The 24000-nt window shown below is 42.5% G+C and overlaps 1 protein-coding gene across 1 annotated transcript in view; it reads left to right on the top strand.

Moving 5' to 3' along the window:
• The window catches only part of LOC127651785 (polycystin-1-like), an 81333-nt gene that overhangs the window by 33758 nt on the left and 23575 nt on the right, over positions 1-24000 (top strand). Inside the window, 16 exon segments of the mRNA XM_052137791.1 lie at positions 2329-2450; positions 3732-3879; positions 6869-7146; positions 7985-8749; positions 9754-9885; positions 10059-10234; positions 12658-12773; positions 12866-16515; positions 17284-17436; positions 18037-18177; positions 20576-20591; positions 20594-20863; positions 21039-21255; positions 21339-21498; positions 23437-23595; positions 23787-23931. Of these exon segments, the coding sequence (XP_051993751.1) occupies positions 2329-2450; positions 3732-3879; positions 6869-7146; positions 7985-8749; positions 9754-9885; positions 10059-10234; positions 12658-12773; positions 12866-16515; positions 17284-17436; positions 18037-18177; positions 20576-20591; positions 20594-20863; positions 21039-21255; positions 21339-21498; positions 23437-23595; positions 23787-23931 (6648 nt within the window).

Here is a 24000-nt window from a genome sequence, read left to right on the forward strand (position 1 = left end):
AATGTGGGGGCCAGAGGACATCCCTGTCGCACTCCAGGGTGAACAGGGAATGGCTCCGACTCCCGGCCACATAGTTTTACCCAGGCCCGCTCGCCATCATGAAGGTCCTTAATGATCACGAGCAGCGGGTCTGGGACTCCGAAAGCACGAAGAACAACCCAGAGCCCAGGCCTACTGATGGTATCATAGGCCTTGACCAGGTCAATAAAGCAGAGATGTAGGTCTTGCTGGAATTCCCTACACCTCTGCTGTAGCAGACGGACAGAGAATATGGCATCTGTGCAAGACCGCCCCTTCCTGAAACCCCACTGGGGCTACGCAAGCCTCTCCTCAGCGTGCCTGGCAAGGCGATGTTGAATAATCCTTGCCAGGACCTTTCCCGGCACATTGAGGAGTGAGATGCCCCTATAGTTGTTGCAATCCGTGCGGTCTCCATTTTTAAAGAGAGGGACCACCAGGGCATCCTTCCAATCCTGCGGAACCCGCCCAGTGGTCCAGACTGTTGTTATGATGTCATGTAGGGCAGTCTGTGCACAAACACCACCCTCCCTCAGCATTTCACTGGGGAGATCATCTCTGCCCAGTGCCTTTCCTGGTCTCAGGCTCCGGATCGCCTTCAGTAATTCCTCTAAAGATGGCACCTCAGCCAGCCACCCTCAGGGAGTGACTTCTTCCTCCAATATTTGAGGCACCGCAGCCCCAGCAGGGTCATACCCAATTTGTCCCACAATGTTTTCCAGGCTGAGGGACTTCTCTTCCCCCAGGACCTCACAGAAATGCTCAGAAAATCTGCAAACCTGTTCCTGGGGGTGGGAGATTGGATCACCATTCTTCCCCTAATGATGGTTATAGGTGTGGTGCTGCAATTAACTTTTTTGATAGAATTAAAGAGCGATTTGTGATCGTGGGCCATTGAGGCAGACTCCATCTCCTCAGCAACCCACGACCACCAACCATCCTTGCAGCGCCTCACGGCTCTCCGAACCTCCGAGTGAAGGCTGTGGTAAGCCTCCTCATTCTCTGACGTGGGATGCTGTAGATGATGAGAGTGGGCCTGTCGCTTTTTTTTTCAGCCAGGCTGAACACCTCCTCCGTCAGCCAGGGTCTCTGAGGAAGTCTGGACCGTGTGCCCAAAACTTCCGTTGCAGTTACATGAGCCATAGTCCTAAACCTCGCCCATTTCCACTCGACATCCGGAGGAGTAGGGGATGATGCCAACCCCAGCTGCAAGTGATGCTGAAATTCTCGTTTGCAACTTTCATCAGCTAGCCTTGACCAGGCCACTATGGGTTTGAAAGGGGTCCTGGGTTTACACCCACCACCGGAGTGGAAGAATGGCAGGCGCATCTTACAGATGACAAGTCGATGGTCAGTGGGCATATCAGCTGCACGATAGGTCCTGGTGTGAAGGACATGGGCCCTGCCAGATGGAGTTTGGCCAGGAGACGTCATAGACGCCTGTCCCCGCAGGGCCTCCGGCACTAGCTTAAAGTTTTAATTTGTGGTTTAGTGGTAATCAGTTGAGGGTGAAGGGGTTACCAGCCCCTTGCACCCATCCAGAGCCCCCATTTGGCCGCTGTGGTGGCTACAAAGCGTCATGACAAAAAAACGGGGAGGGAACAGTCTATATTGGCCCTCCCCCTCATGGTGCTTACCACGACGTTGCCTGTCCGGCACCACGTGGAGGTAGGGGGTTGTTTTGCCGGACACACACACACACACATACAGACACACACACATATACAGACATACAGACCCACACACACATACAGACGTGCAACGAAAGAGAATTGTCATTTCTCATGATACCTGTTAAGAAAGTGTCCTGGTGCGGTTTTACTCCAAAGCCAAAGAAACTACAAGCAATGTGAAAAAGAAAGAGACTTCCTCTGTACTGCCTTTCATGTCTTTTTTACTGTAAAGCATAACTTTAATGATGAGAATCATCATTAAAAACACCCTGATGCATTGCCGTAATTTCATAATTTTTTTTTGATTCAGGGTTTAATATGAACAAGAATATATGTTCTATGACAGACACTGCTTCAAAAGCACAACACACACACACACATACATCCTCTCAATAAGCAATTACATACAGCAATCACAGTGTTCAAACTGATTCTCTGACTGCATTCTCAGCTCTGTGAAAACAATCACAATGGGCTTTTCTGAAAGGACCTGCGTGTTTAGAGTGTGAATTTCGTCTAAGCACTCTCACACACATCATGCATACCAATAAACTGTTGCAATTGAATTTGGAGTGCTGATGTGAGGCTGATGATAGTTGAAGGTAGAGCTCGTCTCTCTCTCTGTGTATTTGTGCAGTGCGTGTGCCTGATGCAGACGTGTATACGGTGGGCACCGCTGTGTTTAATATCCAGAGATCATTGAGCAACCCTACAGCTTCACCCACCTGTGTGCCCAACACACCGGACAAAAGTGTAGAGGTAAACACACACACACACACACACACACACACACATTGCACTTTGTGCAAGTCTAGCACTGTGGACTAGAATTGTGGTTTATTTCATTTGTCTTCTAACAATATCCAACAGTGTGTGTACATGCATCACAGGAGATTTACATCATTGTTTCTGAAAGCCCCCGGCATGACGTACCCCGATACGGTGTAGCTTGGTCACTCCTCCACCCTCTAACGGATGATGGTCGCGCCTCCCCGGACGGATCAGAGGCAGACCTCCGGCCCCTAGCAGACGGAACGCCCCGCCACATTTTTGGTGGATGGTAGGGGTCTCCCCCGCCCCTGGCAGCGGTAACCGCTCCAGGCGGTTGATTAGGAGCCCCTCCTCCCATCACGGTCGGCGGCCGTTCCTCCGCTTCCAGGTGGCCGGGCTCCTCCGTCCTCCGGCGGATGGCCGCGGCTGCTCCGTTGGGGTGGATGGTAATGAATTTTTTTTGTTTTCTTAAAACATCTCTTATTTCATCTCAAGCATACTCTGCACTGATACTTTTGTCCACTTAACAAGTACACTAACTTGCAGAATTGCGTGAGGTAAAATATATTGAAATCATTTTCACACAATAAATATTGAAATGAACAGCCATCATACTGCTCAGGAAGGAGACGCATTCTGTCTCTAGAGATGAACGTAGTTTGGTGCAAAAAGTGCAAATCAATCCCAGAACAACAGCAAAGCACCTTGTGACGATGCTGGAGGAAACAGGTAGACGAGTATCTAGATCCACAGCAAAACTAGTCCTATAGTGACATAACCTGAAAGGCTGCTCAGCAAGGAAGAAGCCACTGCTCCAAAACTGCCATAAAAAAGCCAGACTACAGTTTGCAAGTGCACATGGGGACAAAGATCTTACTTTTTGTCTAAAGGCATGACATCATGTTCTGGAATTTTCCAAGCTGCATAAAGGCACAGTTAACTTGTTTGTTGATTGTGCTATAATGCAACCAACCCTATAAGGTATAATTATGAATAGGTTGAGAATTATAGTTTCAATTATTTTAGAAGTTATAGCATATTATAAGGTGTATTATGAGACATAATGATTTCAGTATAATGCAAATACAAAGCAGTATCAGAGAAAGTGTTTCCTAACATCCTAATACAGATTCACCAGAGCTAATATTCACTGGGTTATTTTGATTTCATATTGAGATTGTTAATTACAGTTGAGTTCTTAGTAGTTTTAATGGTGGTCAATGATCAAGTTTGTTAACCTTTGTTTGTGTACCTTTGTCTGTCCTGTAGCTGATGCTCTTCCCTGGTTTGAGTTTTCTTCACGCGGGGCGTCTGTCCTCTCTTGAGCTGATCACTCAGTCTCTGAGCTCACACACACAGCTGCGCGTTCAGGTGTACCGACCACAGTGTCGGAGATTCACACGCCCTCTGCTGCCAGGTGAAACACACACATTCACGTATATCTAGATACATGTGAAAGGGCTTCCATGAGACTGGCGTCAGCATTGCAGGATACAGTGTATTTTATGGAGTGTGATGCGTCGGACAACGATTACCCGGTGATTTGCATGTATGCAAAGTCTGTCTTTTGCAGTGACAGATTTTCAACCCACCAAACCGAAAATAAAACACATAAAAACCAAATGATTCTGGAGATTTTTATGAATGAGAGGGATGCCAGACAGAGAGGGGTACGTAAAGAGACCGAAAAAGTGAGGGTGAGACAGAGTGCAGAGTCCTGAAGTCTCTTCTGCTTCCTCCTGATGAATATACAACATGAGCGGAGAGAGAAGAGAGGTGTCAATCAATTAAACATTAAGGGAGGAGAAGAGATGGGCTTGACAAAAACCTGAAGGATAGTAACATTCTGCCATTATGGACTCAACCTTGTGTCATTCCAAACCTGTATGGATTTTCTTTCTTCCGTGGAACGCAAAAGGAGATATATTGCAGAATGTTTATGCTGCTCTTTTCCGTGCAGTGAAACTGAATGGTTACTGGGGATGTCAAGCTCCAAAATATATCATAAAAGTAGTCCATATAACTTGTTTTGCTTTATGTGTGAAACAGTCCAAAATGTGCATTTTCCGCTCAATTTTGCGATGCATTTATTGTGCTTTTTAAAGCTTGTTTTTATTGTATGGACAAGAGCAGCTTGAATATTCACTCTTTTGTCTTAAACACAAGTCACACAGGGTTTGGCATGTCTTGAAAGATTAAATGATGACAGAATTGTTTCCATGCCAGTCCAGCAATGCAATCTCTGAACACCCATCGTCATGGTAACAGGCTTGTTTGATGCAAGAACAGCCAGACGGACGGAGCTCAAGATAAACAAACAACAAACAAGCATGAGCAGTTCTGCGAGAGATAAGTAGGCCTTATAACTCACATCAGATGTGGAGATTGTTCTCGGTGGAGAGGTGTTGTATTTCTACAGCCAGTCGAGATCTTGTGTTTGCAGTCCAGACATCAACATGGTGAAACTCTCGACCCTTTCACTCAGGCGGTTCATTTTCAGGCAGATGTATAAATAGTCTGTTGTGGACTATTTATGCAATAAAGATATGTTATTAGATTCTTATTGATTAAAGAAATAAAATATACCTCACAACCATTTTAACACACACTGTATAGATTCAAAGAAAAGGCAATGTTTGAAAACTGCATTAAAGAGTGATTGAATGTAAATAAAGGTAATCTGGTATTATCATAAATCATATACATGTGAAGTTACATGTATTTGAATATTTTATAAATGTTATATACATTTTACAATTGACCTATTTCTTAAATTTATTTTTGTTTTTAGAATTTAAGTGATCAATAGTGTATATATATATATATATATATATATATTATATACTGGCGGCCAAACGTTTGGAATAATGGACAGATTTTGCTCTTATGGAAAGAAATTGGTACTTTTATTCAACAAAGCGGCATTCAACGATCACAAAGTATAATCAGGACATTAATAATGTGAAACTTACTTTTTACTTCTTAAACTACTTCAGAGAGTTCTCAACTAAAAATCCTCCATGTGCATCAATGACAGCTTTACAGATTCTTGTTATTCTAGCGGTCAGTTTGTCCAGATACTCAGGTGACCTTTCACCCCACACTTCCTGTAGCACTTGACCTTTCACCCCACACTTCCTGTAGCACTTGCCATAGATGTGTCTGTCTTGTCGGCACTTCTCACGCACCTTACAGTCTAACTGATCCCACAAAAGCTCAATGGGGTTCAAATCCGTAACACTCTTTTCCAATTATCTGTTGTGCAATGTCTGTGTTTCTTTGCCCACTCGAACCTTTTCTTTTTGTTTTTCTGTTTCAAAAGTGTCTTTTTCTTTGCAGTTCTTCCCATAAGTCCTCCTGAGTCTTCTGTTTACTGTTGTACATGAAACTGGTGTTGAGCGGGTAGAATTCAATGAAGCCGTCAGCGGAGGACATGTGAGGCGTCTATTTCTCAAACTAGAGACTCTGATGTACTCATCCTCTTGTTTAGTTGCACATCTGGTCTTCCACATCTCTTTCTGTCCTTGTTAGAGACAGTTGTGCTTTATCTTTGAAGACTGTAGTGACACCTTTGGATGAAATCTTCAGTTTTTTGGCAATTTCAAGCATCGTACAGCCTTCATTCCTCAAAACAATGATTGACTGATGAGTTTCTTTTTTGCCATTTTTGACCCAATATTGACCTTAAGACACGCCAGTCTATTCATTTAACAAACCAAATATCTTTCAGCTGTGTTTGATATAACGGCGAGTGATTTTCTAGTACCAAATGATCAATTTAGCATGAATACTCGAGGATAAGGTGTTGAGTGATCTAGTCAAGTGGTTTTTATTGTCAAGATAGCTGATGGAAATGGAGTCTGTCTAGATTTGATCATAAATGACTTTTTCAAATAGTGATGTTGCTGTTTTATACATCAGTAATGTCCTGAATATACTTTGTGATCAGTTTAATGCCACTTTGGTGAATTAAAGTACCGATTTCCTTCTGAAACAGCAAAATCTGAACATTATTCCAAACTTTTCTATAGTGTGTATATACTGTATATATTACCATCACATAAAAAAAAATATATATATATATAAGTGCTCATTAATATTTTATTTTTCATTTAATATAAATATATATGAAAATATATTTAGAAAATATGAAAACTGTTTATACTATTCATGACTGCAGCCAAGATATGTATTTAAAATGAAAAACAGCAATCCTTCAACAAAACCATGGTTGAATTTATTTGTATTATTTTACAATCACAGGATTATGTGTAATAATATACTCATTTTGGTTGTGTATAATAATATTATGTATAATAGCAATAACTGTGTGTGCATGTGATTACAATGAATGAATGTACGTTCCCAATCTCCCTTTCATCTCTGACCTTTGACCTCTATTTCAGGTTGCGATGACCTCTGTGCCCCCATCACTGTTTGCCACACCCCTGATAACCGGATCAATGGCACGCTCGTTCCACCAGCATCTGCATTGTGCCCTGCAGGACGCCAGTTCTGCCCATATACTGAGGATTGTCTGACTCTGGCCAGCCCGTGCCACCCGGGGCGCTGTGTCAACTGCTCTGGGGTTGACCCTCTGCCTGCAGGCACCCTGTACCCCAATTACAGCCTCGTTGACGAGGTGCTGTTCACTTTACCACCTGGCCCCTCCACCCACATCCTGGTGAGTTACCATCACAGGGGTGTCACTAAAACAGGACTGTTTTTTTGGATATCCCTATTGCTTTAACTCCATGCACATTTTATTGACTTTATAATTAATGGGTTAAACTGCAATACAAAGGTGACTAATAGTAATTAAAATTATATTCTGATTTAAAAATATTGAAAAAATTGGGACGCATCTAACACCATGTTGGTTGTACATAACTTGTGCCTTCTGAACGATCTTTTGAGAATTAAGGATTTCTAATTTTTGGTTTTCAGAACCGGTTCTTTATCTACTGTATATTTGTCTTCTGTGGTTGCGAGTTCTTGAATATCGTTTGATTTGAGTTCAGCACGCCTCAGGATGATATGCGGGGGCTTTTATTAGCCTGCTTTTAATGCAACTCTTAATTAAAGGTTGAGTGTTTGTTTGTGTATGCAGGCCTCCTCTCTACCCGCCCTGAGTGCATTTTACTCAAGTGGAAGCATTTGTAGGATAAATGCGAGGTGGTTCAGAGTGCCCTTATGTGCACTGGTGTTCAGTTCTGAGTTAATTATCTCCGTTCTTTGCCCGCCCCTCGCCAACATCATGCCAGCTGCCTGAAAGCCTGTACTGGAAAATGTTTAGCATCACTAGTTGTCTACCAGCAGTGTACATAAACAATTCCAACAAATGAAAAAAACACAAACTTTCATTATTTCTTGGACCTCTATAAGGGTATAAAGTTTACAAATGCACTGAACTCAAAAGCAGGATCTTGATTGACAGGTCTATAAATTGAGCCAATAGGACAGATTTTATTATACTCACATAAATCTCTGTCAATATGCCAATGTGCCCTGTGCTTACCCAGGTCCAGGAGGAAATCGAGGACCTGCTGGTTGCCCCTGGTGACTTTATTGCCCTGCAGCACGATGCTGGCCCGTCGGGGCTTCTCCAGTGCTCATCAGATCCCTCATCGCCGTGGAAACAGGACGTGCTAATCCAAAACCGCTCTAACTGGTGGGTTGAAAATGAGACTTTAGAGGTGGAAGGAGAGGGAAGCTGGGAGGAGGGATTGGTATGCCAGCTGAGATTGCTCTACGTTGGGCAGAACAACACCGAAATCCACGGTCACTTTTTTCAATCAGGGCTCCCTCAGCCTGGCAACTACAGTTTGGAAGTGACGTCCAACGATAAAGATTTTCCAGTAACGGCATCCTGTCCAATCCATGTCGTCCCACCTTTGGGCCTCACCGTGATCCATCCGACCAATCACAACGGGACGGTGTTCTTCCTGCCCAATCAGACGGCAGTTCTCGTTAAAGTGCGCTCTCAGCACAACGTTCTAATTGGACAGCAGGGTAGCAATACCACCGCACCCTTTCATAGCTCCTGTCCACAGAACTTGGTGGCTAAAGTGGCTGAATGTAGGCAGCCCAACCCATTCAATGACACCATGTTTGCGTGGGTCGACCTCCAGCTTGGGTCCACGCCACGCCAGACCATCGTGGTGCTTCAAGCCCAGAGTGAAGTTACTGAGGCGGTGCTCAAGATTCAGGCAAGGGTGCAAGAGCCTCTCCGAGGGCTGGTCATCCAACCCCATCCCGTTCACAGAGTCCTCATGGAATCCATAGTGGTAAGTGATATTCTTTTTTCTGCAAAACCTGCCTAAGATCTCTTTAAGCGCTTAAATGGCTGCATTCATGTTTATATTACGTTTCAGAATGCCACTTTCTGCAAAACCCAGAATAAGTATATATTTATATATTTTTAAATGCATGTAAACATGATCAAAGTCTTGACAGAATGAAAGATATTGTTTGCGAATGTTCGTTGGAACTACGGTTTTGGGAAACATCAAATCATTGAACTATGTTGTAACGATGGAACTTACGACCATAGTTGGCAAACAATGCTTTTGGGAAACACACCCTAGGCTGTGCTGGTCTTCAGCAGGTTTAGCTGGTCTTCCTGCTGGGCTTAAACTTGCCAGGAATAGTCTGCTGGTCTAAGCTGGTCTTTAGCTGGTCACTCAGTATAGCCAAGCTGGTATAGCTGGTTTCCCAGCATGGCAAAGCTGGTCTTAACTTGGTCTAGCTTGTCTCTCAGCTTGGTCAAGCTGGTGTCTAGCTGGTATCCCAGCCTAGTCAAGCTAGTCTTAGAAGGTCTATCTGGTCCCTCAGTCTTGCCAAGCTGCTTTTAGCTGGTTTAGCTAGTTTTTCAGTTTGCCCAATTTGGTCTTCAGTGGATCTAGCTCATCTCCAAGCCTGGGAACCAGTTAACCCCCTTAGGTGTTTTAAGCTGTTCTATCAGAGTCCTCGTGGAATCTGAAGTGATAAGTGATATCCTCCCTGCTAAAATAAAATAGCTTAAACAAGCCACAGGTGGTCTGTTGGTCTCAACTGTTTTAAACTGGTCTAGCTGGTCTCCCAGCCTGGCCAAGCTGGTGTTTAGCTGATTTAGCTGGTCAGTCAGGTGGTCTCCCAGCTAGCCATGTGCCCAAAACCCCTCTAAAACCATTCAAACAGACCAGACCGTGAGATCAGCTAGAACAGTTGTCCATCAACTGTATTTTGCTGTTGTTGTGACATTTAATGTCTAAGGATAGAGTATTTATTGCTGATATTTTTTGTATTTCAGAGTTACATTGCCTCTGTAGAGGCAGGTACAGATCCATCCTTCAGATGGACAGTGGATGATAAACCATATTTCACATACTACAACAGCATGCTTAACATCATCTATCAGAATGCAGCTGTGTATAAGCTCACGGTGAGTGATTTCAATTAACCCAATACACCTGGGCACTTTATATGAAATACATTTGGGGTGTGACAAGCTATAATCCATCTTAAACACTTTTAAAAGCTTAAATACTAAATTATCTGGATGGATGGATGGATTGATTGATTGTTTCAGCAACTGACTCATCTCTTGTCTCCTAGGTAACGGCTATGAACCAGGTTAGCAGTTTGATGGAGCATTTCAACGTGACAGTGGACCGCATGAATCCTATGACTGACTTTACCATCCGTGGAGTCCCTGAAATTGTGCGTCAAGGGTCGCCTCTCAACCTCTCTGCCTCTGTGAAGATCGACGTGGCTGTGGACATCACATTTTGGTTAGTTATTTTCTAGTGAAGCTCTGATTGGCCAAATCTATGTTGAAATCCAGTTTCTCCTGAAAATATGTCAAAGTAAGTTAGCAAGTTGAGTTAAGAGTGGGTTCCAGTTTTTAGGAATGATCTTGGATAGTTATATGACTTTTCCACATTCATATCCCATGACTGTTTCATGTACATACTCTTCTGTATGTGTGTTTTGACTTCTATAGTCTCAAGCACACACACACACACACACTCTCCTTTTCGCCTGCACAAACTCTGCCTGCTCGACTTTTAATGGCACTTTTCTCCGTATTTACAGTCTATGGTTAGTGCAGATTGCTAACAAGAATTTTTCCTTCAATGCTGAGCATAGAAACATTCCCAAACATTCCGTTCCATCCCTCTCCTTAACTCCAGAAGCCTGCTTGTTAATGGTGCTTGCTACAGCATGTATCTCTATTAGCATTCATGATTTGACCCATAACCCTACATATTAAACATTTTGGACATGAATGATTCCTCAAATAATGCTGCTTTTTACGGAGAGGTGTGCTTTTAATTTTCCAAGCAATCAGACCTCTGATTTTGACCTGGTAGATTAAGCCGTCTTGTCTGTACAGGCTACATAAACTAACAATAAACTAACATTGAAGAAGCCATATCTAGACACCAGAATTTCATACAGACTCTGGGCTAGGCTTTTGTGACTTGGGCCAGTAAGTAACCACCTAATAACCACCCTTTGCAACTGCACAGCATTGCTTTAACAACCATTTAGGACACCTTAGCAACTACTTAGTAGCACATTGGGAACCAGCTAGAATACCTTAGAATCAGTATTGCAAGTTTACAGGCCATCAGCACTAAAATTTTCTGAAGAACCAACTCAAGCCCAAGCTGGTTTACTGTTCTCAGCTGGTCTTCCTGCTTATTCAGACTGGTCTGGATTGTTGGTTTATTGGGGATTGTTTGGTACTGCTGAGCCAGGTTGGGAATACAGAAAAAACAGCTTAAAGTAGCTTGTCTACAACAACAACTTAATTTATATAGCACGCTTTTCTCAAACTCAAAGCACTTTACATAGTATAGGGGGAATCTCCTCAACCACCACCAGTGCAGCCATAGTACGCCAGAACACCCACCACACACCAGCTATTGGTGGAGAGGAGATTGCAGAGTGATGTAGCCAATTCAGGGATGGAGATTATTAGGAGGCCATGATAGATAGGGGCCAATGGGGGAATTTGGCCAGGACACCAGGGTTAAAGCCCTACTCTTTACGAGAAAGTGCCCTAGGGATTTTTAATGACCACAGAGAGTCAGGACCTCAGTTTAACGTCCCATCCGAAAGACGGTGCTTTTTTTACAGTATAGTGTCCCCATCACTATACTGGGGCATTAGGACCCACACAGACCGTAGGGTGAGCACCCCCTGCTGGCCTCCCTAATACCACTTCCAGCAGCAACCTTGGTTTTCCCCAGGAGGTCTCCCATCCAGGTACTGGCCAGGCTCAACCCTGCTTAGCTTTAGTGGGCAACCAGGCAATAGCTGCAGGGTGATATGGCAGCGGTAAAGGAGACCAGGATGTCGAGGCTAGGAGACCAGCTTAACAAGTTTAGCCATGTTGGGAGACCATCTTAAACCAAGTAAGATTAAGACTGGTTGGGAAAACAGATTATCCAGGTTAATTTAGCTTGGCTCGGCTAATAGACAAGCTAAACCAGCTTGGCCAGTCTGGAAGACCATCTTAAACCAAGTAAGATTAAGACTGGTTGGGAAAACTGATAAACCATCTTAAATTAGCTTGACCAGGCTAAGAGTCCAGCTAAATCAGTTAGCCAGGTTGGGAAAACCGATAAATCGTCTTAAATTAGCTTGGCCAGGCTAAGAGTCCTGCTAAACCAGTTAGCCAGGTTGGGAAAACAAATAATCCATTTTATATTAGCTTGGCCAGGCCTTTAGAGCAGCTAAACCAGCTTAAATTAGCTTGGCCATGCTAAGAGACCAGTTAGCGATCTTGGCCAGTTTGGGAAAACTGATACACCAGCTTTAATTTGTTTGGCCATGCTAAGAGACCAGCTAAACCAGCTTACATTAGCTTGGCATAGCTTACAGACAAGCTAAATCTGCTTAGCCAGTTTGGGAAAAGAAATAAATCTGCTTAGATAAACTTGGCCAGACTAAGAGTTCATCTTAACCTGTTAGTCAGGTTGGGGAAACAAATAAACCATCTTAAATTAGCTTGTCTAGGCTAGGAGACCAAAAAGTATTTCAAATCAAGATGAAGATAGTTTCCAGGGCTATTAAAAAATGGTTTTATTTCTACACTGTGAGATGTTAAATTAAGTGAAACAAGCATGAATGAAACGTGTAATAAGGCATCCTGTGCTTGTGTTTGTTTGGAGAACATTGTTTTGAGGGTTTTTTATTGTTACAGGTGGTTGTTTGGAGATGGAGGGAACCACACACGTCAGTTTAAGCCTCCTTATGATCAACCCTCCAATAACCAAGTGGTGATTCATGACAATGAAGAATACATTTATTCCCAGCCAGGTAAAGACTCAAGTCTTAAGAGGCTGCAGTATGTGTACTGACTTTTTTCTTACATTTTGGAGGTTATATTTTTCTTCCTCTTATTTTCACAGGGGAATACACCCTTTTACTCTCTGCTTCCAATCGCTACGAAAACAAGACATGCAAGGTCGATGTCTATGTCTTTAGCATTCTGACAGACGTGCAAATCGAGACTGACCCACAACTTCTGCATGCTGGAAAACTTGCTGAATTTGAGGCCCACCCCTTACCATCTCCTTATGGTATCATTTACACCTGGAACTTCGGTGACAATTCAGCTATACGGCAGGGGCGTGAACGCAGAGTTCCTTATGCGTATGCTCACAGTGGCGTTTACACCATCTGCGTGAATGTTAACAACACAATAAGCTGGACAGACACCTGTGCGGACATTATGGTTTACGAGGATGTCAAGGGCTTGAAGGTTACGTCATCAGCTCCCACAGAACGTAACACACCTACTGTTGTCATAGCGAGTTTGGAAGCAGGCAACAATGTAACGTGGAGATTTGACATGGGTGATGGCACAGTACACAGAGGTGCGGATCCCCAAGTTGAATATACATATCGAAAAGATGGCAACTACACCATCAATGTCACAGCTATGAATGACGTGAGCTTGCAGTGGGTAACCATACCAGTTGAGGTGTTTGTGCTACAAGTGTTATCGCTAGAACCTGTTGGGTGCGTTCGAGAAAACAAAGAGGTCAGCTTCAATGCATTTGTGTCAGGGAATGCTTCAGGACATCAGTATGTTTGGAGTTTTGGAGATGGAAGCCCCAATGAAACTCAATATGGAGCCCCGGCAATTACGCACTCATACGTTAAGAGTGGAGAGTACCACCTATCCCTGCTCATGTCAAGTGAAGCTAACAAGGCCAATTTTTTCACAAGGATTTGCGTCCAACCAGAAGTCACAACAGTGTATGTGCTTCATGAAAGAAAACATGTCAAGTTTGGCGAGGAGTGCAGATTCACTGTAACTGCTCTGCCAGAATTTAACTACACATACCTTTGGGATTTTGGGGTACATGAGTCTACACATCTTCAAGGAGGAAAGGACATGGCTTTTACTTACAAGAGTCCCGGACAATATCTAGTAACTGTTATGGTCTTTAACAACATATCTTGTAGCAACAACTCCGTTTTAATTGAGGTACAGCAACCTATTGGCTTTTTGCAGATAAATCATAATGCCAACATAGGTAACAACCTTGCCTTACACCAAGACTACACTTTCATTGCATCTTCAGACTCTACAAATGCTGTCTACATCTGGGACTTTGGAGATGGGTCTCAACTCAATGGGACAAGTGTTTCACATGCTTACAAATCTTCTGGCAATTTCAACATTAGTGTTACAGGCAAGAATGATGTGAGCGAGACTAAAAATGAGATTTCCGTAGTGGTCTTGGCACCCATTCAAGGACTGTCAGTTAATGCTAGTCTTGTCAATGTTCCTCTTAACACTTTAGTCCACTTTGAGGCACACCTTGACCAAGGGGACAACGTTCAGTACTCTTGGATTCTTTGCGACCGGTGCACGCCCATCTTAGAAACTCACACCACGTTCTACACTTTTCGCTCCGTTGGGACTTTCAACATCATTGTGACTGCTGAGAATGACATTGGCATGGCTCAGGCCAGTATTTTCATCTTTGTACAGCACGAGTTAGAGGGCTTGCAGATAGTGGCTGAGGAGCTTAGCGAAGGATGCTGTTTTCCAACCAATCGAGTCCTTCACCTACAAGCCTCATTGAAAGAGGGCACCAACATGACCTTCAGCTGGAACCTACTGAGGGAAAATGAGAACCAAGACCGCAACCTCACAGGCAAAACCATAGACCTCAATTTTTCCACCCCTGGTCCGTGTGAGGTGCTCCTCAGGGCGACCAACTTGCTTGGCCAGCTGTCAGTGAACAGAACTATAGAGTTCCTGGACCCTGTGAGGGAGTTGGTCCTCGAGTCTTCTCCAAACCCTTCCGCTCTGAATGGCATAACAAACATCACCATATTTGTACATTTTGGGACTGATCTACATTTCAGATGGTGGGCCGATGGTGACCTATTAACGTCTAAACTGCCCTCTGTCATGCACCGTTTTAGAAGCGCAGGTTTGAAACAGGTTACAGTGGAAGTTTCCAACAAAGTCAGCTCGGAAACAGTCTCAAAGTGGATCAGCATTCAAGAATCGATCTCAGGATTGACATTTACCACCACAAATGTAACCGAGCAAAATTTTGTAACATCAGGGTTCAATGTTTCCTTGCGTGGAGAAACACAGACAGGATCCAACATTTCATGGGTGTGGCTATTGCCAGATGGAACCAAATCAAACCAGCGCGCCACCTCTTTTATCTTCCCCAAACCTGGACTCTTCACTGTCACGTTGAACGCCACCAATGACATCAGTGGCAAAGTGCTGTCACGTGGCTTCACAGTACAAGACCGGATCCAGGGTCTGGAGCTTAGGGCCAGTAAACAGATCGCTGCAGTTGGAGAGAATGTGGAGTTTACCATCTCTGTCTCTTCTGGAACTTCTGTCAACTTTATCCTGAGCATCAGCGGTGATGCAACTGTCATACTTAACAATCAAACATACACCCACCAGTTCACCAGTGTTGCAAAGTACTATGTCAACCTTACGGCCCACAACCAGGTGAGTTCAGAGCGGAAGACTCTGCACATTGAAGTGATGGAACCGGTCACCAAACTTAGCATTCTGGACTGCTGTGATGCAGCCGTACCCGTTGGAGTAACTCGGTCTTATGTAGCGAGCACGCCGACACGTGAACCACTGACCTTCCTGTGGACTTTTGATCTGCATCACGGTGCCAAGACTACACTGGTTGGCAAATCTGTGACATACAAACCAGATGAGCCAGGAAATCTGACCATATTCCTGAGAGCTTTCAATTCCCTGAATGGTCTAAATGTGACCAAGGTTATACGAGTTCAGAACAGTATCAAATCGGCCATCTTGAATGCTCAGCCAAGCAACACCTTCATAAACAAGACGGTCAGTTTCCATGTGGGTATCACTCCTGTTTCGACCCCTGCGACTTATCAGTGGGACTTTGGGGATGGTACCTCTGCCGCTATCACAACCACACCTTCCCAGAACCATATCTACTTTATCCCTGGTCACTATGTGGTGCGAGTCAATATTAGTAACCTGGTCAGCTGGGTAACTGGACAAACCGATGTCAACATATCTGTCCTAAAGTGTGACGAACCAGAAGTTCAGATTATTCAAGCTCCGCGACTCGCCATCTGGCGTTACCAGCCAACCTTGGTTGAAGCCAACGTAAACTTGAAAGGTTGTGCCCTCTATGGGGTCGAGTACCTTTGGGAGATCCTCACATCTCCTCGTTGTCAGGATGATGACAAGAAAGGTCTGCCACCTTCTAAGGTCCGTCTCCCAGCGGAAGTCAATGTTCGGAGGCTCCAACTTTCAGTGCCCAAGATGTCGATTTCATCTGGGAACTACACTCTATTGTTTTCTCTGTCCTATGAGGGAGTGCCACTCAGGAAGGCAGCCTGTCTGCAGCTCTCGGTTATGTCCAAGAAGTTGGTGCCCATTATTGAGGGTGGAACCTACCGTGTGTGGTCAAAAACTCAAGATCTACATTTGAGTGCAGAGCAATCCTATGATCCTAACCTGGACCCGGAGAACCAGTCCCTACTCCACTACCACTGGGAATGTGTGAGCACCTCAAAGGTACATCCATTTTAGCATTTCACAAAAGTACCATAGAATTACAGCACAGAAGTCATGCAGTATCTATAGTCACAAACATAGATTCATGGGAGAGTATTTAGATCTCTTAACTAGCACAATATCATTATTGATTCAAGACAGATTAACCATGAATACCAACTGTTAGCAATTACCACCGTTGCAGCGATACCTTAGAATCAGTATTGCAAGTTTTGCACAGGCCATCAGCACTCTTAAGAACCAGCTTTACAATCCCAAGCTGGTTTACTGTTCTCAGCTGGTGTTCAGACCGGTCTGGATTGTTTGGTACTTCTCAGCTGGGCCAGGATGAGAGACAAGCTAAACAAGCTTAGCCAGTTTGGGAAAACAGCGATAATTTGATCTAACCGTGGTTATTTCAAATTCCAATCACATTTTAATGACCAAATAATGGGATTTTAAGGGAATATCAATGCCATGAACACCATGCCAGTGTGTCATTCAGTTAATCTCCGAGCGTCACTGAGCAGCACCGCGGACGTTAACCAGATCAGGTCCTGTCCGGAAGAGCATGTGAATCGCTTCTCAAGACCTCAGGTGCACGTGCGGTCAGCAGAAGCTCACGCCAGCACACCGGCTGCACTTTAAACGATTGTGTAATGGCAAATTTAACAATTCATAAGGGTTTATAAATGCAGTGTTAATGATGTAGTATAATATGTAAAAAATATATCGGTTAAAGGAGTGGTCTGCCATGATTTTGAGGAAACTCTTCACATCACTCAACAGGGCGCAGCTCACTGCTCCACTCTGAATTTCGGGCTGGGTCCAAGTGACCCGGTTCTGGGCATCTCTGGGTCCGAGTTGGAGGTGAATGTTGAGTACACCTTCCGTCTGACTGTAAGCAAAGAGGGCATGACCCCTGAATCCACAACGCAGACGGTGAGTGGGCATTGAGGGTTTCTTTTGCATTTTTCATTTACGTTTTAAATATTTATTTAAAAAAATATATATAATTATAATTTCTCGTTGTCACCATTTTTTGCTCCAATCTGAAAGCCAGTGTTATGTGTTAAATGAGACGGTATGTAAAATTGATTCCCCACCGGACTGAAATTCTTGGACTCAATTACCACAGGCACTTTAGGGCATATGTTTTGCATTCAACCTGACTGGATTTAACTTTGAAGGCCTGATTGCTTTGGGGAACCATGATGAAACCGATTCGCCATGTGGTTACAGTGGAACTCTGTTTGACCCCACACAATCCTTTCATTCTTGAGTTCTCAAGATTTTATGAACAGAATTAATACATTTCTGTCTCACAGGCAGAACAGGTCAATCAGATCCGGTGGTCTCAGTACCAGCACTGTTTATATTTTAATCAGAAAGGCTGTTCAACGAGAAAGACGTTTGAAATGTGTGATTGACACCTCATTATTGCCACCGTTTCTGTGGTCAATGGAAAATATAATTGCATAACCTATGAGAAATTGCTTATTAGTTTTACCTGACACTCAAATATCTCTGTTGTGTTCACAGGTGAGCGTTCAGAGCGGTCGGATCCCGATGGTGTCGCTCGAGTGTGTCTCGTGTAAAGCTCTGTCTCGTTTTGAGATCAGTCAGAGCTCGTATGTTTACCTGGCTGGCACCTGCAGTAACTGTCACAGCTCACACCGAGGGGTGAGAAACATACTTTCATTCACAATCTAATATCACATAACAGGGGCAGTGGTGGCTCAGCGGTTGAGGCTCTGGGTTACTGACCAGAAGGACGGGGGTTCAAGCCCCAGCACTGCCACCATTGGGCCCTTGAGCAAGACCCCTATCTGCTCCAGGGGCGCCATATCAAGGCTGACCCTGCACTCTAACCCAGCTTAACTGGGATATGTGAAAATAAATACATTTCACTGTATATATGCAATAATTTAGCATTTCTGTCATCATTTACTCACTGTCATGTTGTTCCAAACCAATGTATGTTGTTAAAACTATTTTTATGATGTTAGGTAGAATGTCCAAACGTTAATGGTTTATACTGCCAAGCTCCAAAAAAAGCACCATAAAAGTAGTCAATGTGAATCATGCGCCATATTCCAAGTTATTGAAGCCAAACGATTGCTTTGTGTGAGAAACAGATTAAAATTTAAGTTGTTTTTCACTGTAAATCTTCCCTTCTGCTCTAGCTCTCAAATCTCATTTGTGTTCACATGTATTGAACTTGATCTTGTTGGAATAGGTGCCCAATCCTTTAAATCAAACCTGCTGCAATGCATTTAATAGTGGCGTTTTTCAAATTGAACAACAAGAGTAAATTACAAAATGTTCATTTTTAGGTAAATGAAAAATTATAGAAAGCATTATGAAAACACTTGTCCCAAAAGATCTTCCAGGAATAACGTGGTGTGCTCATGCAATCTGAATGTTGGGAATGACATATTCGGGTTTAGTGAGTCATTCATGCTTTATTTATTAGAGGAAACATGCCCTCATATTTCTAGGAAGAGGGATGATCATAGAAAGCGAGAGAGCGGTGGGATATCATTTGAGAACGGAAGCAAGATCTTGTGCTCTCGCTTTGTCCCGTCCAGCTTTCTCCTGATGTTTAGACTGAGACTGGAGTGGTGTTATGGTTATGGGAAGCAGAGTGTGCGCGAGCACCTGTGTGTGTGCGTACAGTTCAGGGTGATGTCATCATTATGATGTGGTGTGTTCCACTGCATTAGCCATTAACGGCATGCCAAACCTGGTTAAACACATACACAAGCGCTCAAACACTTATCGCTCTCACCCCTTGGGTCTGGTTCCCATGTGGCAGAGACAGTAAATATTATGGTAAATCTGCGATGCTTATATAGTGGGTCTAACACACAGGTCTGAGATCAGTGAGAGGGAGGTCAGTCAGAGGTTACTGAAAACAACATGCAAACTGACTAATAACATTGTGTCAGCTCATAACCTGAAACATTTACATTGTGCAGAAGAATCTGCTCTAAACCTCTGATCATTTAATCTACATAGACATTTGTAATAATATAGCATAAGTATTAATATGGATCTTTTTATTAACTATTAATAATTATTAATAATTGAATAATTTATTAAATATACCTACTAGAAAAACAATGTAATACGTTTTATTTAAAATGCATATTAATATGTTATTTTGCAGTTTCATTTTAATAATGAAATTAAAAGAGCTGATTATTTTTAATATATATATACTGTAAATAAAATTATACTAATTGATTTGTAGCTACAGAGACATTTTAAATAATATAGTACCATAATTATTAATGTCTTAATATAAGCTATTAATTCATAATTAATATTTTAAGGTAAAATTGTAATACAGTTTTATGTAATGTAAATTAATAATTGTAATTTGTAATAGTTTATTTAAATAATAATAATAATATAAAGAATGCTGCTTATTTTCAATAAATACATTTAAATAATACTTTAGTATTTATGTATTAACTTTTTTTTAAAATGTGGAAAAAAAAGTATTTCAAATAAAATATTTTTTTTAATTTAAAATATAAATTAGTTTTATAATTTATAGTTAATTTTAATAATAATAAAATAAAGATAACTGCTCATTTTAAAGACATATTTTAAAGTTTAGTGCATAAATATAACATGTCCACAGTATTTATATTTATGTAGCTACAAAAATAGCATTTAAATAATTCTTAATTTAATTAATTCTACATTATATTTCAAATAAAATCTATGCATTTTTAAATGTAAATTAATGGCTGCTCATATTCAATAAATATATTTAAATAGCACATACAAATAACATATATACACATACAACTATACAAAATATAGACATTTTAATAGTTTGTTGTTGTTTTAATAATTGATATGAATAATTTAAATTAATTAAAATGTAATGTACAGTTTCTAGCAAACGTTTGGACACGCTTGACTGTATGCATCTCTTGATCTTATTAACCTTTTTATGCTTAAATGCTTCAAATTAATATTCTATACAAATATAAATTCAGCCTGCATATGAAATTCACATATATTGTTATGTCACCCACATGTCCAACCTTTCCGTCCGTACTAGCGGTGGATGGCGATGACCTCTCGAATGAGACCCTGGTGTTGGATCTGAACACCACCACCACGGGCAGTGACAGCATGCACCTGGTACTGAGACAGGGCATCCTCCGCGATGGAGACTCCTACATATTCAGCCTCCATGTGACGGATGATGGTATGGACAGAGAGGGTGTGGCCTATATTGAGCTCCACCCTAATCTTCCCCCAGCAGGGGGGGCATGTTCTCTATGGGCGGATGGGGAGGGGCCTCAGGTGCGCACATTGCTGAATAGAGTGCACTTCAATTGCTCAGGTAAGACCAAAGATGCAGAGGTAATGTGTATAATACATTAGCAAAGGTGATGTTAAGCATTTCATTGCAATACATCATTTTCTTAATCAGTATTTTTGGCTTGTTTAGAATAAGATCAACATTGAAAAGAATGTCTCTCTCTCTCTCTCTCTCTCTCTCTCTCGCTCTCTCTCAGGTTATGCTGATTTGGATGAGACAGAGTCTCCTCTGTTGTACAGTCTGTTGGTGGTGCGTTGTTCAGAACTGTCCTGTGAGGAGTTCTGTGTGTATAAAGGCACCAGTCCAGAACATTCTGCCTTCCTGCCCCCCGGATTCAGCTCGGCCCATTACAGAGTGTCTGCTTTAGTCATGGTGGAAGACCACCAGGGGGCGTCAGTCACTGCACTCAAAGTGTAAGAGACTGTTTACTTGTATGTGTTCTTTTCTATTGTAATATTATTGAAGTAAGATTTGGAGTGTGTAATGTGTGTATCAGGCCGATGGAGGTGGTTCTGCCACAGGTTCCTGAAGGGTTCAGCAGTCTTCCTCACTGGCTGAGTAATCTCACCGACTCCACGCTCAGAGAGCTGCTCCGACAGGGAGACTCACAGAGAGTGAGGGAACTGTCTCTTGCTCTAATCACTGTTCTTAACGAGGTGAGACTATCTGTATATCCATCCATCTTTCCATCTGTCCATCCAACCATACATCCATCCATCCATCCAACCAACCAACCAAACATCCACTATCCAATCAAATAGCCATCCAAGCATTTATTCAAACATCCATGCAGACAACCTTCAACCCAAACATCCATCCAAACATCTGTCCATCCATCCAAATATCTATCCATCCAAACATCTGTTCATCCAACAAACATCCATCCAAACATCTGTCCATCCATCCAAACATCTGTCCATCCAACAAACATCCATCCAAACATCTGTCCATCCATCCAAACATCTGTCCATCCATCCAAATATCTATCCATCCAAACATCTGTCCATCCATCCAAATATCTATCCATCCAAACATCTGTCCATCCATCCAAATTTCTATCGATCCAAACATCTGTCCATCCAACAAACATCCATCCAAACAAACATCTGTCCATACATCCAATTATACATCCATACGTCCATCGAACCATCCAAACATCTGTCCATCCAGCCAAACATCTGTTGATCCAACCAAGGAACCATTCATCCATCCAAAAATCCATTCAGTCATCCAGTAATCCAAAGTCCATCCATCTAAACATTTATTCAATCAAACATCCATCCATACATCCATACATCCAAACATCCATCTAACATCCAAACATCCATCCAAACATATGTCGATCCAACCAAACATCCATCCATCCATCCATCCATATATCCATCCAACCATCCAAACATCCATCCAAACATATGTCGATCCAACCAAACATCCATCCATCCATACATCCATACATATATCCATCCAACCATCCAAACATCCATCCAAACATATGTCGATCCAACCAAACATCCATCCAATCAAACATCTGTCCATACATCCAGTTATCCATAGATACATCCAAACATCCATCTTACAATCCAATTATCTGTCCATCCAACCAAATATCCATCCATCCAAACATCTGTTGATGCATCCAAATATCCATCCATCCATCCAACCAACCAAATATCTGTCCATCCATCTATCCATCCATCCATCCCAATCTCTGTCCATCCAACCAAATATCCACTATCCAACCAATTATCCATCCAAGCATCCATCCAACCAACCAAATATCTGTCCATCCATCCATCCATCCATCCCAATATCTGTACATCCATCTATCCATCCATCCATCCCAATATCTGTCCATCCAACCAAACATCCACTATCCAACCAATTATCCATCCAAGCATCCATCCAAGCATCCATTCAAACATTTATCCAAACATCCATCCAATTATCCATCCATCCAAACATCTGTTGATCCATCCAAATATCCATCCATCCATCCAACCAACCAAATATCTGTCCATCCATCCATCCATCCCAATAATCTGTCCATCCAACCAAACATCCACTATCCAACCAATTATCCATCCAAGCATCCATCCAAACATTCATCAACCCAAACATCCATCCAAACATCTCTCCGTTCATCCAAATATCTATCCATCCAATCAAACAACCATCCATACATCCGAACATCCATCCTTACATCCATCTAACATCCAAACATCTGTCCATTCAACCAAACATCCATCCATTCGTTGATCCAAACATCCATTCAAACTTCTGATCCAAATATCCATCCATTCTTTCATCAATCCAAACATCCATACATACAAACAAACATCCATCCATACATCCAATCATCCATCTAACATCCAAACATCTGTCTATCCAAACATCCATCCATAAATCCAAACATCTGTCTATCCAAACATCCATCTAACCATCCAAACATCTGTCTATCCAACCACAAATTTAGCCATCCATCCATCCAAACATTTGTCCATACAACTAAACATCTATCCATCCATCCATCCATTTGATCATTTGTGCATCATCTTATCTCTGTGTGTGTGTGTGTGTGTGTGTGTGTGTCGCAGTATGAGCAGGGTGTGTCACGCAGGCGTGAGGATGTGTCGAAGGCTGAGCGTCAGTATAGAGTGAGCATCAGAGGAAACATCACACGAGCTCTGACATCACTGGACTTGACCACCGTCAATGACATCCAGCAGACATCAGCAGCCCTCGCGCAGTGCACGGTGAGATGTGTGATTTTCACCTTCATTCTCACAACTGCAGACTTATATTCTGTAGCAGCACAGTAAATGACACCATATAACTGACTAGACAAACTGAACATTTGAAAAGATTTAAATAGATGATCCAAGTGGGAGTGATAGAGATTTAATGTTAATAATCAGTTTTAATTAAATGTCTGTTTTGTGTGTAGGCTGCGAGTCGAGAGTTTGTGTGTGAAGAGTGTCAGAACAGCACACTGGATAAACTGGAGTCGATGTTAGAGATTCTTCAGACAGACACTAAACAGGGTACAGTCACCCCTACTGAGATAGCAGACAACATCCTCAATATCATGGGTAAGACACAACCAGTAGTTTGATTTCTCATGATACGACCTCTTTAAAATGCATACTAACATAAAAGCA

Source organism: Xyrauchen texanus, chromosome 11 (genome assembly GCF_025860055.1).
Source record: "Xyrauchen texanus isolate HMW12.3.18 chromosome 11, RBS_HiC_50CHRs, whole genome shotgun sequence".
NCBI lineage: Eukaryota > Metazoa > Chordata > Actinopteri > Cypriniformes > Catostomidae > Xyrauchen > Xyrauchen texanus.